The 17,813-nt window shown below is 36.9% G+C and overlaps 1 protein-coding gene across 3 annotated transcripts in view; it reads right to left on the bottom strand.

The window, feature by feature from the left end:
* Positions 1-17,813, bottom strand: part of ARFGEF1 (ARF guanine nucleotide exchange factor 1) — an 80,454-nt gene that overhangs the window by 22,426 nt on the left and 40,215 nt on the right. For all 3 annotated transcript variants that reach the window (XM_085539456.1, XM_015855673.3, XM_085539457.1), the window contains 12 exons: positions 16,245-16,378; positions 13,680-13,914; positions 10,947-11,046; positions 10,687-10,826; positions 10,458-10,566; positions 8,932-9,133; positions 7,666-7,777; positions 6,235-6,440; positions 6,050-6,134; positions 4,855-5,026; positions 3,232-3,383; positions 300-428 (listed from right to left, as the gene is read on the bottom strand). In XM_085539456.1, coding sequence (XP_085395582.1) covers positions 300-428; positions 3,232-3,383; positions 4,855-5,026; positions 6,050-6,134; positions 6,235-6,440; positions 7,666-7,777; positions 8,932-9,133; positions 10,458-10,566; positions 10,687-10,826; positions 10,947-11,046; positions 13,680-13,914; positions 16,245-16,378 — 1,776 coding nt within the window. The remainder of the gene's footprint in view (positions 1-299; positions 429-3,231; positions 3,384-4,854; positions 5,027-6,049; positions 6,135-6,234; positions 6,441-7,665; positions 7,778-8,931; positions 9,134-10,457; positions 10,567-10,686; positions 10,827-10,946; positions 11,047-13,679; positions 13,915-16,244; positions 16,379-17,813) is intronic.

Below are 17,813 nucleotides of genomic sequence, written 5' to 3'. Positions count from 1 at the left end.
TGATGGAAAGTACTTATGGGGAAACAAAAATACAGTCCACCATGACAGCATTTACCACAGAACAAAAGGAAAGATGTTACTTTATTTAAAACACTCTCAGTCAAATACAATAGAAAGATTTCTGTTGGAAGGAACCCTTAAAGATCAGCTGCTATAAGACTGTAGTAAATGCAGAAGTTAGCAGCCTCTAGGAATCAACAGTGTGTAGCTTCAGCAACAAGGGGTTTTAGAATAATACTAACATTATGCTGCTACTTAAAGTATTGTCTCTAGCTTAATTTTAACGTTTATTATTTTACCTGTATATTGAAAATGCAAGCAATCCTGATAGCACACCGTATACCCTCCAAACAAAGAGATGCAACTTCTGTGTCATCACAGTCCTGTAGCCCCACACTGAATGCAGCTAGGAAAGGTGTCCATGCCAACTGGAACATATGCAAAATAAACGCAACATTAACAACTTCTAGTATTTGAAGAGAACAAATGTTACATTTTCAACACCTTGCTGAAGCTTAAATTCAGTCCTCATGTCATAATAAACCTTGAAGTTGCCTTCTGTAAAACGGAAGAAGTTATGAGAGAAACCAGAGGACAAAAAATAGAAGTAATACAGACAAGCATTCCCACAGAGAAGCACTTTGTCACAGCGACCAACAAAAAAAGTCAACTTCAGATAGATTAAAAAAACCTATCCCCAAAGTTACGTCAATTAAATGTCTATTACAGTTCTGGTACTCCCTAGACAACCTATGTGTTCTACATGAATACTTCACGGAACAAGGAATAAAAGTAGAGCCAATAATTATGACAAGAGCAGGTATGTTCAGCTCTTCAGCATACAGTGTGTTTCATTGCAAAGAAAGCTATGTAATTCAGTAAGTCACATTCGTCCTGGTTTAAAGAAAAGTTTAAAAAGTAGTGCATAAGACAATGTATTTTATTAATTCAGCTACAATTACTCTAAGACAGTAAAAGGCTGTATACAAGCCCACTGTTTCCTCATGCCTTGTGTGGGACTGTAAGTATACTATGCTCAGCTTAGATGCTATGGCAGGAGAATCCACATGCTTTTGTCCTTGTGGCTTAAGTTCCCTCTCAGACATGAAGAAAAAGGGATCTGAGGATGCAAAGGATTCTGACTTAACTACATGTGGTTATGAACAGGAAACCATGGGGTATCAAGAATAATTTTAGCAATAATTACCCCAAGACACCGCAGATGCAAGACAGAATCAACGGCCACAGCAGGCAGCAACAGACTTCACACAATTTCAAGTGAAAATGATTCATCACAGAGTTCTGGTTTCATTTGAGCTGGTAATTCCAAGAGCATTACCTTGATAAACTGCTTAAAACTTGCACACATCAAAACACACCCCTGGGAGATTGTTAAAAAATTCATATGAGCTCCCTGATCCAGGACGTAATTCCCTACTGCACACTACAGAAGTGCAGTATGACTTTTTCTTTTTTCCTCACTTCCTTTTATTTGAATTTTCATTAATGCAACCAGAACCAGTGTGAAATATTGCAAAACTGAAATACTTTCCTATGTTATGAACCATCTAGAGATCATTATGTTATGTTTTATAACTACATTTATGCTGACATTTATAGCAGACTTTTGTCACGAAAGGTGAAAATTCATCACTTAAACATACTTTCCATTTTGGAGAGCTTAGATGGTTGCATAAAGTGTCCTACTGTTCTGATTTAAACAATTCGGCACCTATGCAGATGTGATAAGCTTTACTGTACCATCAATGGGTGAAGGAGATAACTAGAAATTTAGAATGTTTGTTGAAATATAAATAATAAAGTCTAAAAAAAACCACAGGAGATTAAGCACTACTAACTTCTATACCTCATGTTTGGCAAGACATCTCTCTCCTATAGATACAGCATTGTCATCAGTTCTTTAATTAGCTGATGACAAGAAAATTTCTCTTAATAAATTCACAGAAGATATTCAGGGTGCTTCCCAGATGGTTTATATTTTGCTCTTTGAAAAAAAAAATAATAAAATAAATAGCGATTTTACAAATGAACTTCTCAGATATAAAAGTTTAGGGATGTCAGATCAGGAAGGCTGGTAGTGCAAATGGGAAACAAAAAATCTATGGCTTTTTTACATGCATGTATGCAAGTTCTTTCATGCCAGCCTTTAAGAAGACTGTAAAGAGAAATAGCATACAGTACATCTCTGCTAAGTCATGTCTGAAACTAGATCTTAATCAAGGGCTTCATTCTGCATTATTCTGTATGGAGTAATGACCTACTTACCAATTATTAATACTGGTGATTATGGAGTAATGACCTACTTACCAATTATTAATACTGGTGATAAACAACTCAGAATTTTGCCTCACAGACAGCAGTTCCACAGCTACATCCTCATTCCCTCCCTAACCAGGGCCTAAAGGTTAATTTGACCCCATAGCACACTGCATCAGGGAACTATTTGTCTCTTTTCAGGATAGTCTTCTGAGAATTTAACTCCCTGTAGCAGTTCACAAAGGGGTCATACGAGCACCTGGGACAAGGGCAGCTAATGAGTGCACACAGAAGGAGCACAACAATCTCTTTCAGCATCAGTTTACCAAAATGAATTAGTGGCCCAAAATTATATCCACTAGCATTCTTCGACACAGTAAGCTATTGAGCATATTTTCTAACTACAAAACTGAGTCACTGGTATGGGAAAAGCAATTTGGGTTGCAGATAACTTTGCATCTACACAATGATAAGGAATGCTGTTTAGAATAATACAAGTTTTAAAAGCAAACAAATAAAATAAAATAAAAACCTAAAATAAAAACCATCCAAGTTTAATACAGGTCTAGATACCTGCAACCAAACTAGACAACCACTTAAATCCCTCTGAAATAATCATTTGAAACAGAGAACATCAGGAGGGAATGATTCCATTATTTCAAGTAAAATTATTTAAATTCCATTATTTCAAGTTCTTAACTACTCTTCACACTTCTGTTTCCCTCAACACCCCTCCTAATTTCTCCACTGTATCAAGGCACACAAAATCCTCAAATCCCAGTGTAAACAGAAGAACTGAAAGTCAGTTCTTTCCTTTACATGTTAAATAACTTAGAAAAGAATCAAAACACAGCAGATACATACCTCAGTATTTTCAGCAAATTCTGTCTGTCAGCTTTTTGTATGAAGAAGAAACTACAATATTTACATAAAGTATCTAAAAATGTAGCTCACCTTAAACATGGGTCTCACATGCTCCAGGTGTGTTGCACTGGTAAACGGTGCCTGAACATGACTCACTGCCTCCATTAGAGCTTTAGCTGTCTTAGCCATTTGTTCCATTTCCAGATTATACAGAAGCCTTCTCTGCTTTTCACTGGCAACACCTGCAAGCACATTTTTAACTCTTTTTACATTCGTACATCTATACCAGGGGCATCTTCAGCAGTAACAGAATTTTAGAAACTATCCATCAAATTCCATACTTCAATTTGGGTGGGTTTTTTGGTATTCTTGTTATTCTCCAAAGTTACCACAGAATCACAGAATCATGTCCTGGGTCGAAAAGGACTACAATGACCCTGCTATGTGCAGGGTCGCCAACCACCAGACCAGGCTGCCCAGAGCCACATCCAGCCTGGCCTTGAATGCCTGCAGGGATGGGGCATCCACAACCTCCTTGGGCAACTTGTTCCAGTGTGACACCATCCTCTGTGTGAAAAACTTCCTCCTAATATCTAACCTTAACCTTCCTGTCTTAGTTTAAAACCATTCCCCCTTGTCCTGTCCACCCATGAAAAGTGTCATTAAGTTAATGCATCAGCAAGGCAGAATATTGATATAATTTAAGACAAGTTTATGTGTGAAATGTAACCTAATTTTGACTGTATTTGCATAAAAAAAACATTCCTTCTCTATCACCTCAACTGACAACATAAAAATCATATCCACTAAGCTAACTTCATAATGTATGGAAGTTTCATAGCAAGCCATCACCACAGCAAACAACACAAGTACAAGGACATCTTTTTTTTAGAGAACTACTTTTCCACCTTTTTATTTCAGTAGTGGAACGCCTGTCTTATCAAGAAAAGCAAACTGAAGCCAAACATATGCAGCTTTTTAAAAATTAAAATAAAAAATTAACTGATTATTGAAAATCGGATGGGTGCTTTTTCCAGATAAAATTTCCTGCAAGCAATCTCTTCAAAAGACTAAACTAGGACTTCTGCTTAAGCATATACAAATTTGTCTACATTAGGAATAAAACAATCTCTCTGAATAGTCTCTGTCTAACAGCTAGAATGAGTAACTTCTGCATTTTCATATGGTGTAAACCACAAGGAAGTCATTCTGATATTAGAGAGAAGGAAAGATGATGTGAAAAGCATCTAGGGCCCTGAATATGAAATAATGAAAAACTTTTTGAAGAAGTCTGCTTATTGCAGGAAAAAAAAATAACAATAAAAAACCAGCACAATGCTTAGCCCAAAATCAGAAGGTATTACTACTGTGTTTGTTCTGTACCATGCCTATCTGACAATACTCCTATTTCATGAAGCCCTCATATGTATCTCCCCCTGTTGATGGTCAGCAACAAAACCCATATGAATTCAGCACACAAAACGCACTAAAAACCAGAAATTCAGTAACACAGGGAAGTGAAAATAAACAGTTGCATTTAACACACATTTGAAGATAACAGCATGCATTTATGTCAAGTAAAAGAACATGACATGAGTTATGTAAGTCTATTACTGAGTTATATAAATCATACTGATTCCATTGCTCTCTCATTTTAAATAGGAGATATAGTTACAGGACACTGAAAAGCCAATGCTAAATGCAGTCACTTACTTTGCTTACTGGATTTTGTAGGTATTGTTAATTCTTTTGTTTCTTTCATTGAAATCTTCTTTCCAGCTATCTCATTATAGATAGCAGACAGATATTCTTCAGGGAGATCTTTACTGTCATTGATCCCTCTATTCATTTTAATATATTGTTCTTTTGTCATTTTATTCTTAACCTGAAAATCAGAAAGAATTAATATATTAATATAATCAGTTAATTAATTAATTAATATGAACAAGAAGCATGTTCATAGAATGCTACCATGAACCTACGGATTCAAGAGGAATTATTAAGTACCCAACATATGCAAGATTTCCCTATGAAATCTACATCATCGTGCATGGGCATATAGGCACAATAACACTGATGAATATTCAAGTAGGATCTGCAGATGTATTAGCCATATATTTCCAACAAATAATTTTTTGTTTTTCATACAGACCAGACCATTTGTCCTAAACATAACCCCAGAATTCAATGCTTTTGGCAGATTTTTATTTATTTTTAAAAATAATAATGGCTAATTACTAAAGTTTCAAATATTACGCAGTGTGGAAGTGAGCTTTTCTTTACTAAAATAAGGCTATGTCATAACTGTCTGAAATTAGATTTGTGCTAAAATCAGTGGGTAAGTAATTCAACAAGTTCTCTCTGAGATGGTAAATTACTACTTTCAGTGTTATGTCCAACACAATGTAAGGAAACAATACCAAAACAAAAAGGGCTAACCAAAAGCAACTTCAAAATCTTCATATCCATGGAAGAGAATGGCACAAACCTTAGCTACCCTGTTTTATCTGTATACTAGCATCCCTATCTCTAAATATGAGAGATATGAAGGATAAAATTTGCTCGATAAGGAAGTGGTTGGAAAGTTGTAATCAGAAGGTTAATGGTCAGTGGCTATACATCCAAGAGGAAGCTGGTATCCCAGAGAGGTTGTGGATGTCCCAACCCTGGAGGTGTTTAAGGCCAGCTTAGATGAGGCCCTGTGCAATCTGATCTAGTATTTGATCTAGTGGCTGGCAATCCTGCCTGTGACAGGGAAATTAGAATTAGATGATCCTGGAGGTTCCTTCCAACCCAAGCCTTTCTATGACTAAACTGAACTTTTTTTTTTTTTTTAACAACTACATTGTCAGAAGGTCTGAAACTTAAGATGTCTACAGATGATAAAAATACTTCCATAGCAACATACCTGTGGACTGTGAAGATCTGTTGTCAACATGATAATTGAGTAAGCCAAGACATATGCAGTGTCTGCACTAGCAAAAAGAGTTTGCCTGAGTTGAGAAAGAAGAAAGGTAACAGCCAATTTAACATATTAGGAACTTTAACTTATTATTCAACTTTCTATAGTTCAGGAGATAAAGAATGGCTTACCCTTGGTTACATTCTAAATATCTAGCAGCAAATTTCTCCATTAGCCGATCAATTTTTTGAGCCTCTCCTGGAAGGCGAAATCCCTCTAGAAACAGACGCAGAGCTGAAACAAAATCCTTTCCTGAGAAGTCGTGTTGGTCTACGTATGCATACATGACTTCTTTGTTGAATTTATCATTGTCTCCCAGGAACTCCCCAACCTGAGTCTAAAATAAGAGAAATACAAACTAGCACATTTACACTGGGGGGTGAGGGGGAGGAAGGAAGGGAGGGAGGGAAGAGAGTTAGGCAGAATAAGAGCAACAGACTCATGTTGCCAATACATTACACACAAAGAAAGGCCCGAATGTAGCTCAGACACACACTGCTGCTTCTCCTCCACTCTCTAAAGCATTTTGCCTAGATATTCTAATGCTCTCTTACATGCTCTATATACCTCCTATTCTACTTCTCTGATTTGACTCGTGTACTATTTTGTTCTATTAGACAAAGACCACGTATTCAAAAGACACTATTACCAGCGACTGTTCTTTCTCTGCTCTTTATAGCCAGGGAACTTACAGGAATGAAAGGTTTACTAACAGAAACTTGATTCCTACTACAGTACAGATTTTCAAAAAACCCAAATATAAGTTAGGCATGTTCAAATACATCCCCCTGGTGACTGTCAGTGTCACTATCAGTGCTACCCTGGATTCAGAGAAAGGCATCTATGAAAAATACTTTGCATTCAGATAAATATGTCTGCATATGTGAGCGAGGCTAACAATTTTTGATGGCTGATTCTAAATTCCACAACTGAAATTTGTCACTGAAGCCAGAGCTGCAATCATGGGTATATGCACACCTTTCCTTAGGAAACAACTGGTTGGCTATTAAGCACAGTGGTGCTGCCTGATGTTTAAGAAAGCCTTGTCATTTGCGACAATACCAACGTAAGATATTCCCATCCTCTTCTGCCAGATACCACAGGACGATCCCAATTCAGCAACGGCTCCCTAGCAGTAAATCAAATCAAACACAGCATCTAGACTAAGTAACTTTCCACTGGGAGGCAGCAAATGTGCTTTTCACATTGTCCGTGCCACATTATTTTTAAGCTCTCTATAAAGCGCAGTTAATTCCGGCAGTCCCTTTCTGGACTCAATAAATGCTGTTAACTAAAATACAGGCCTAGGAACAATAGCAAGTCTTGAATCAGCTCGAGTATGTCTGTCTTTTTTACACTCCACTGAACTGTAGGATGTTTATAGGATAGGGAACAACTCTTTCATAATGCATTACTAACACAATGACTTCCCAAATTTCCAAAGACAGAAGTTACCCTCTCTATTGCACAAGCACATTATACACTTTAAAACACTCATATGGCAATTAATATCAAAACATCAGCATAACCAAGAAGAAACATCAGGAAAACAGTTCTCTTACTGAATCTAATCTCTCCTCCTGGTGCAAGAACTGAGCGATATCTTCAGGGGTAGTGCCAAGCATTCCTTGCTCTTGCAGGTACTGAATCCCCCTCTTTGGCTTCTTAGTGAACCTGTACAATCAAGATCAGGATGGAATGAGAGTTAACTCTCTTAGATATGCACAAAACCATAAATGCTTCAACAAAGAAGATCAAATAAATTTTGGATGAGAGATCAAAAATCCGCACATAAGTACTTTCCCTTTATCAAACTACGTATCAGAAAGGAGTAAGTTATTCCCGATTATTCACTTCATCAAACGATGACTTTTTACTCCTGTGAATGGCCGCCTCTTCCTCTTTCTTAGTAAATGCCCTCATGGCATCCAAGCAGGTTCCACTATGCAGAACTATTATTTATTCTGATTTTCTGTTTCTGTTCCTCCCTGATGTAACAAAAACAAACTAAAATTCCATGTCTATTTCACATTCCAGAACTGTATATATGTGTGTATACATATGAATATATACATATGTACATGTATAAATAAAATGCATTTTGAAGTGCTATCTCCAGGAAAAAAACAAAAACATAAAATCAGCAAATTCTTTATCTGGAAAGAAATAATTATGCTTTGTTGCTCTTTGATTCTGTGAATGGCTCTACAAATCCCTGAGTTGCCTATAAGAATGGAAATGTACTAGACAAGAAACCAAGCAACAGAAAGAAAATGAAACACTGAAGGTCTAAGGCATATTTTTTTCAGAGTCTGAGTACTACACTACAGAAAACTTCTGGTTTTGCTTATAGTGACCTCAATGAAGAAATGAGGAGACAAGTCTGAAATCACATGGAAGATTCATGTCAGAATCCATGTGCAATGATATTATCCTACAGTTCAAATTATGAAAAAAATAATTAATTATGAGGAGACTATTTGCACTTCCACCAGTAACATGTACAGGTACTATTTAACTGATGACGTGAGTTCAATGTTCTTTATATACCAATCAGAAAACTTTTTAGACAAGCAGGTCTGGAGAAAAAAGAACAAACATTCAGAGTACTCATCTTCTAGCTGTGAGGAATTAGGTTAACACAAAACACTGTTGACAGGCTCCAAAGGGGACACCATTCAGCACTCTTTCACCAGAGGAAGTGCTGTTACATCCAGAGTTTTTTTCCTAACACAAGATGAGTATCTATGAGGAGAAGGAAGAAAAACCCAGGAATCTTCATAGTTCCAAAAGAATCCACCCTCCCTTGGGTGATAAAAGGCACTCACAAGTCAATTCCTTGTTCTATTATTTCCTTTTGTTGCTTTAGGACCTCAAACTGCTCTGGGTTGTCAGTGCCAGACATCTGTGTGCTGTAGCTGCCAATTCCTGACGAAGCAGTAGAATCCAAGGAATTCAAGCTTCCATATCTGTTAATTGTCTCAGGGTGTTTGGTTTCACTGCTGTCCTGTTCTGTAGGTTTTTCTTGCCCTACAAATTGAAAAGATTACATATATAGGAAATACAGCATATTCAAGTGAAAAGAAATTGAAATCAAGTAAAAAAAATTCTTCAGTTATTTTTCAAGTCCTCTCTAAGGGCTTCTAAAAGTTAAAACAGTTGTCATCAATGATCTATTTATTTTTTCTATAAATACTCTTGTTTTGTTTTCACTGGGAAAGTAAGCAAAAAAATCACTACAGTGCATCAAGGAGGATTCTTTCAGTGTATCATGTATTTGATATTTAAGCTTTAAATTAAAACTATGATCTGTAGCCCAGTTAGGAAAAAACAAGAACTTAGAAATCTAGTTAGATCCTTTTATTCTTAAGGTGAAAGTTACTTCTGACACAAAGTAAATCACACTAAAAGTTTCTGAAACAGAGTACCTAAAAACGTTTGTGATCACACATGCCAAGTAGCTGGTGCTCTCACTCAGTTCAATGATAGTAGTGCTAACCACCTCTAAGCTTCCACTTCTATTTTGTTACTTCAACTACCAAACTAAGCCCTTAACACAAAAATTCTGGTATAACCTTAATAGTTTTCAACCCAGGCCTGACTGAAACAAGAATAAAGGCAAGTAGTGATTCAGTTACTTCATTATTTACAATAGAAATTTCATTAGCTACATATTAACAAATCATAGAATGGATTGGGTTGAAAAGGACCACTAATGATCACTTAGTTTCAATCCCCCTTCTATGTGCAGGGTCACCAATCACCAGACCAGGCTGCCCAGAGCCACATCCAGCCTGGCCTTGAATGCCTCCAGGGATGGGGCATCCACAACCTCCTTGGGCAACCTGTTCCAATGCTTCACCACCCTCTGAGTGAAAACCTTCCTCCTAATATCTAATGTAAACCTCCCCTGTGTTAGTTTAAAACCACTCCCCTTGACCAATCACAATCAACCCATGCAAACAGTCATACCCCTCCTGTTTATACTCTCCCTCCAAATACTGGAGGGTAGCAATGAGGTCTCCCTGGAGCCCTGAAAAGGAAAAAAAATCACCCTCCATCCTGGTTGCTTGAATAGTAATTTAATCAATATGAAACTAAAGGCATTTCAAATCACATTTTACGGTCTTTTTCAAAGTTAGAAATATATGAAATAAAAGGATTTAGTAATCTCCAGTGTAACAGCATTATAGGAATTCACAGAATTAAGACAGACAGATCATACAAATGACACTAATCCATGCATGAGGTTTTACCAATCTGGAAACTAGAAATATCAAAATACTGTAGAAATGCACTAAATTCCAGTGGCACCTCTTTACTAAAACTGAAAGAAAGAAGTCACACGTCTTACCAAGCGTTGTCTGAGAATTGGGATTTACATACTGATCCTTACTCCACTCTACCATGCATTTCAAGATTGATACTAAGCACTCCAATCCTTTCTTCCTCAAACTTAATTCCTAGAAAAGAGATCAAAAGAAATACATTAGTGGAACAAAGAGTTTGGCCTCAACTTATCATTTTAAGAAACATGAAATTTCAAAAGGTTTGGTAGGTTTTTTTGTTGTTTGGTTTTTTACCTGAACGTTGGACATGCCAAGTTCTTGGCTACCTCTTCCTTGAGCAATCTTTGACAGGTCATTAACCAGCCTTTCAAATATATTTGCTGCATTTAGATCACAATCATAGTTCACGTAGATGTCTACTACACTCTGTGCATCTATAAACAAAGTGACATTGTCAAACCTGGAACCAAGACTATATCATTCAACAAAAGACAAGTACAGTTTTGGTTTTCAGCACAAGAATGTAAAAACTATAATCACGAAGACTTTAGTACCTGCACATATCCTTGTCAGCGTCTGTATAACCATCCACTTATGATCAAACGAGCTAGTAGATGTTTCCAAGATATACAGGAAGATTTCTTTGAAGAAAACCTAATATTTCAGGAAGAGGGAAAAAAAAAAATCCATTACATGCAGTGTAGTGAAATGTGATGGCCGATATTCCAGTACATAATTCTGAAAGCACATAGGTAACAGAAAAGAAGCATTCTAGAGAAACAGGAGAAAATAAAATAAAGAGAAAAGGTAGAAATACAGTTTTTGTTTCCTATGTTCAAATCAGGACTTCTAATTAGTATTTACGTACTTCTGGACAGCAAATAACTTGTTTTACATTCTAATCAGTCGAAATCAGAAGAACCAAGAATGCTGTGAAATACTCAAAGACAATTTAGCCTAATATGAAATCTAAGATACTTTTAGAGCTCAAAATCATTTGCTAAGAGACATTAACCACCACAAACTATTTTCTCTACATGATGATGATATGGTACAGATGCAAGAAACGGCAAATTATGTCAATTTTAAATATCAGTGACATTAGAAGGGAGATATCCTGATACAGGAGGGTCACTCTACAGCAGCATCAAAAAAGTACTGGTCAAACAGCATTAAAAAACTGCAGCACATCCATTAACAGGATGTTCATCCTCTAAAACAGGATGAAACTGATGAAACTTAAACTGATGCTTTTGTTTAGAAGTGTGACTATTTAAATCCCCTCTCAATTGGGTCCAAACCACATACATTAGTATTATAACCTGAATAATTTCAACTGGGTATGCCTAGCAGGTACAGCAAGCTTTTTCTCACTTCTTCCAGATTCCATGCTAGTCACTCAGCTAAAGATAATTACAAGGCTAATTTCCTTTTAACTCACACACTTCAGGAAAAACAAATGAACAAAGCAAAAAAAAATTCATTTTGTTGGCCTCTTTAGATTTATACATGCACAAAGCACAACCCTCAGTTACATTCTTAATAAGGATCCCTATGAAATATAAGAGGTTCAACACATAACAGATCAAAGAGTACTGTAGTGGAACATAATTTTAAGCATTTAAAAACACTCAGAGTAATGTGGTTCTATTAATAACTTTATGGAATCCAAACAGAGGAAGACAGTTTTAACATATGTCCTGCTATGAGCAATTCTTAGTTTTGGTAAGGGTGAAAGGCGTGTAAAAGCAAAGATAAACCTCTTAAGTACAAAAACATTTCAAGCCACAGGAGAAATTAGCTGCAAAGTCTGCATACTTTGAAGATGCTTTAGATCTCTTATTTTTATGTGGAATTTTTGCTTTTAATATCAGCTTTGGAAAAGCATATTGCACGATGAACAATTTCTCAAAGCTGTGCTGATTACATACCTCTAAGTAGTTAAAAACAGTACCGAGCACTACATCACCTATGGCAAATCACGTTAAAGAGCTGAGGTTTTATTTCCAGCACATAAAAAAAAATAAACTGGAAAAGAGAATTTTTTTTCATTTGCTCAACTGATAATAAAAATAGTGCTAGCTTATTCACCATCACTGAAAGACAGTGATGGTTACACCATAGTCAAGTGGCACTCAAAATTCTTTGATACCTAAGACAGGATTTGAACGAAAACCACAAAGCAAAAGGAGGAGGGGGGAGGGAAAATATGCCAGAATTAGCCATACATTACTGCAAATACATCCAGTGACCCACTTAGACATATAGTTACAAGAGAATTCAGATAAGACCTAGTATTTCACTGTCAGAGGGCATTGTTAGTGGAAAATTTAAGACTGAAGACAAAGAGAGGGTCACTTTCAACAGAATCTGAAATTACTCTTTAAAATATGCCAAGAATATCTTGAACAGATGATGATCACTGCCTCAATCCCCAAATCTATAGATTTTACATACTGTAAATCACAGCATATGGCTCTCCTTACAGCTCCAAGACAAAAACTGAGTGTGAAGATATCTACTTGTCTACCCACATCTTTTGAATAACCTTTAGGATCAGTAGCTGCAAGAAAATTCTTTACTTGCTATCAGGGAATAGATTTCTTGAAACTATACAATAGATTGGTATTTAGCAGTATCAAGCACAGGAAAACTAGGGTTCTTCCTCTGAAGCCTTCATGAGACATCAGTTCTAACAGTGACATCCACAGACGAAGAAATCCATGAATTCAAGGTCTTTGTAACTAGAATATTATCTACATTCCTCAGCATCTTTTGACAAACTTGACTTCCACACTTATGAGACTATCTGTAAATCAAGACATGTTTTGCACAGTACAATTTATTAGTTTATGTAAATGTCTACTTTTAAGTGATGAAATGGCCTACTTCTTTTCTAAGACTTCGTTTTATGTTCAAGTTAAAATATGATGGTAATTTTTTTAAATAGCCCTCCTTAGAAAAATTTTCCCATCAGTTTTCCACTTAACCACTCGACACCGCCTGAAGTGTCATTTTTGATGTTACAAAGCAAATCTTACTGAATCTGTAATTATTTCAAAGTAAATGCTGATATTTTACTCAAATGTGATTTCAAAGATATTTCACCAGCTGCTACTGGCTGAGAAATAGCTTCTTTGCATGGACTGATCTGGAAAGTCTTGCACAAAAGCTGGAATTCAGGAAGAAAGAGAAATTTCTCTAAGCAACACCACGCTACATATAAATATAGACAGAAGTAGACTCAGCCCACCACACCTTTCAAATTAGGAAGCCACGTTACTTACCTCTATCTGCATCTTCAGATGGGTCTTAAAGTTTGAGAGAAGGGTAAGAAATATGGAAAGTGAAAGCTCAAAAACTTCTGGAACTGATGAGACTCCGTTTTTTGACAGTGCAACACAAAGATACTGCTTAATAGCATTAATAAACATCTCGTTTGTCCTGAACACAGGTCCTGCATTTTGTAGAATGGACAGAAGCAACTGCAATGAAAGAATCTTTGACCGCAGTTCATGAGATCTGGAATAAATCGAAACAGTAGATCAGCCCAATAATGTACATGAAACCAATACAAATTTGAAACAATTTGTTTCCTTCCACTACTACTGAGCCACTCTCTCTTCTGCAGCAGGGCACATCTAGTAACAGTGGCAACAGCAGGCAACGCTATCCTTTCTTAGTCACAGCACAAAGTTTTCATTTTTCCACTTTAAAGGCACTTCAAAGATCTCATCTAAAACATCCATTCAATCTACAGAATCCTGACTTCCAAAAGCTGACAAGTGACTTCAGGAATTCTCCTTCCCTGTTTCCACCAGCATGGAAAGAAAGGTAAGGACCATAATGAAAACAACCCTAATCTACTGCTTCTCAATGCATCTGTTTCCTCTAAATATGTTATCTCACATTATTTATCAGTCACTAACCCCATCCCACTCCAAGTGCAGCAAAAATACACATTTTCCTTTTTTAAATATGGCACTAGCAAAATCGAGCAACAATAGGGTTGTCAGGAGTTCTACAGTAACAACATGCCTCATACAGACAGCATGCATGACATCAAGAATACAGTTGGCACACGACCACATTGTGCTTCGCAATGAATTGCAAAAATCTAACTATAAAGAGAATTTCAAATGTAAATTAAGTATCACATATTGACAACTTCCAGGAAGTGTGAACTCATAATCCAATCCTCATTTGTGGGCCTCACTAATTATGTAAGAAAGTGTAAGCTTTCTTAATTTTTAAAAGTTTAAGGACTGAAATTTAATAAATAAGCCTTTGGGGTATTTCTCTCCCATCTTATTTTATGCTAGGGGAAAAGGAGGCAGTAAGTTGCAAAGAACGCAATCTGATGTCAACTTGTGATTTTAAGCTAAAGCTCCATGCCCAATTAGCCAGAATTTAAAAAAAAAAAAATCATTAACATTTCACAGCTTATTTCTTTGGAAAGCAATTTTTATAGAGCGGAGAGTATATTTATTTATTAAATGTCACAGATATCCTATTTTCTCTCTTCCAAGTACAACATGTTTGTAATAATTCATAAAGCTATGAATGCCTCAGAACCACAGATAAATTCTAGGCGCTTCTCCAAAGTCAGAACACCTTTGAACATCCCTGCAGATAATTCCCCTTGTTCTAAATGTCCATTTGTTCTAGATAAAGAGCCTAATCAGCTCTACACTGAACAAGGATTTCATTCTGATGAGATGTGCTAAGTACCTTAATAGCTACTGCTGCCCTTCCAGAGTGAGTTAATCCTTAAAGCCTTTAGTGAATTGATACATTCTTAGATCCAGAGAAACAACTACAAGACTTTCATGCCATTTCGTGGAAGACAAATTCTCATGAAGAGTGAGGAAAAACCTCATGCCTCAATATTCATCCCTCAATGTCTTGACTTCTGTAGTTCTTCAGAGGATAACAGTTTGAAAAATGTTCTAGACTAACCTTGCAATGTCATTTGTACTGCACAGTAATTTTCAGGATATTAAACCCACCACACTACTATAAGACAGTAAGCTACACTGTCTTAAATTCATTTAATTTAGAAGTTCGATCTTGGAATACTAAAGCTGATTTTAAAGAACACTGAACCTCTGACTTTCAACAGCGCTCATTTCACAGCTTTAGTATCTACGGAACGAAAAAGCAATCCTCCTTCAAATTATCACAAAATGTTCCTAACACACCAAGATAGAGGCATGCATATTCCATAAGACATGAGGAAAGCCAAGTTTTTTGCCAACACACACAATAATACTGTCACTCAGCCATGAAGGAGAACATTTTTTTGTTTGTTTTGCAACAAACAGTTTGTTAAGCCAAACTGAAAACAGGATATCTTCAGTCAAAGGGGAAGATTTAAAACAAGAATTGTGTTTTAATTTAATAAAAGCTGTCAGAAGCGTTCAACCTGAACAGGAAAACAAAATGCATCATAACACCAATTTGTTATGAGAACCAGTTCAATGCAAAGCATTCAATATAAATAAAGGCTATTAACATATTAGAGAAATATGGTGGGGTACAAGCTTGAGGTCTTCTTTACAAATCCTGCTGAAAACCATTATACAGAGGACCTAGGAAAAACACGATGTACTTACAGTAAACGAGGCACTGTATTACAAGAATGGGCATTATTAGGAAACTTCTGAAGAGGAGATGGGTAATAGCAAATGTTTTCATCCAACATACAAAAATGCATTAAAATCGAAAAGGATCCTCTCAAAGTTACAAAAAATCCTTTTAGTAACTGGGCAGTGTAAAAATATTTAAATAACTTATTTTTATTTTCAAATGGAAAAAAAAGATTCATTATGAGAACTCTCAATTCTACTTACTTTGGATCCGGTGGTCCATCTGACAGGGGCTTCATGGAGAGTTTACACAGTGACCTGAATACAAGGAAGGCATCCTTTTGTAAAATGTGGGAAAACTTAGCACCAGGTGTAGGTCCTGAAGAATTTCCAGATTCCTAAAGAAGTTAACATATTTCAGTATTCCATTCTGCATTAGCAGGTTGTGTAGGGAAATCCCCACCTCCTAGCAACAAGAAGTTAAGATATTATACAAATACAACCAGTTCACTACAGCTTTATGGTGTCAAGACTACACTAAAACAAATAAAAAAGGATTCTGCAGTACAGTTAAAACGAATGAACTCTGTAATAATATATGCTATCTCAATAAAAAGCCAGTATTACATTCAGACTGTCCCTGAAATTATAGACCTAGTGGGAGATGTAGAGGTCATGAGCTGTCTTGGGCAGTGTGACAACAAAATGGCAGAATTTTCTAGTCTTGGCACAGAAGGGCCAGCAAAACTGCTCCCTTGGACTTCCAGAGGGCAGACTTGGGACTCTTCAGGAAGCTATTAAGAAAGGTACCCTGGGAGTCAGTCCTGAAGGGCAAAGAGGTCCAGGAAAGCTGGTTGCTCCTCAAGAAGGAAGTCTTAAGGGCACAGGAGAAGGCTGTTCCCATGCTGTAAAGGGAAGACTGTCATAGATATACGGGGAATTCCTTTTGAGGTTCCATGAGTCTACCTCCTTTGGAAGAAGGGACAGGAAACTCTGGGAGAGCGCAAAGAAGTTCCCAGAATATGTAGGGAGAAAACTGAAAAAATAAAAGCAGAGCTTGAACTCAACAACTGGAGTAAAAGAGAACTAAAAATTTATTACAAATTTTTAAAAAGTAAGAAGAGGGCTAATGACGGTCTCCATCCTTTACTGGATGCAGTGCAGAACGTGACCACCAAAAGTACGGCAAAGGCTGAGATTCTCAATGCCTTCTTTGCACCTGTCTTAAAAAGTCAGACTGATTATCAGAGTGTCAGGAACACTGAGAAATGAATCTGGGAGTGCTGATTGATGCTTGGCTGAACACAAGCCAGTAGAGTGCCCAGGTGGCTGAGAAGGCCAACAGAATCCTGGTTTGTATCAAAAATACTGCTGCCAACAGGAGTGTGAAAGTAATCGTGTCTTGGTATTCAGCTCTGGTGAAGCTGCACCTCCAGTACAGTGCTTAGTTTTGGGCCTCTCACTACAAGAAAGACACTGAGGCCCTGTACCACGTTCAGAGAAGCGTAACAAATCTTACCAGGAGCAGCTGAGAGAACTGGGACTGTTTAGTCTGGAGGAGAGTCACGGGACACATTGTAGCTCTCTACAGTTGCCTGAAAGGAGGCTGTAGGGAGGCAAAAGTCGCCCTCTTTTCCAAAATAACTAACAACAGGATATGAGGGAATGGCCTTAAATTGCACCAAGGAGGTTCAGGCTGGATATCAGCAAAAACAACTTCTCCAAAAGAACTAGAACAGGCTGTTTTAGTTCAGGAAGGTGACTGAGTGACCATCCCTGGAGGCATTCAAGGAACATTTACATGTTGTACTATGGGTAATCATTTTGCGTGGA

Source organism: Coturnix japonica, chromosome 2 (assembly GCF_054131305.1).
Source record: "Coturnix japonica strain WE chromosome 2, WE-NBRP24, whole genome shotgun sequence".
In the NCBI taxonomy this organism is placed as follows: domain Eukaryota; kingdom Metazoa; phylum Chordata; class Aves; order Galliformes; family Phasianidae; genus Coturnix; species Coturnix japonica.
The sequence above is the reverse complement of the archived record's forward strand: the minus strand, read 5'-3'. Positions and strand labels throughout refer to the sequence as shown.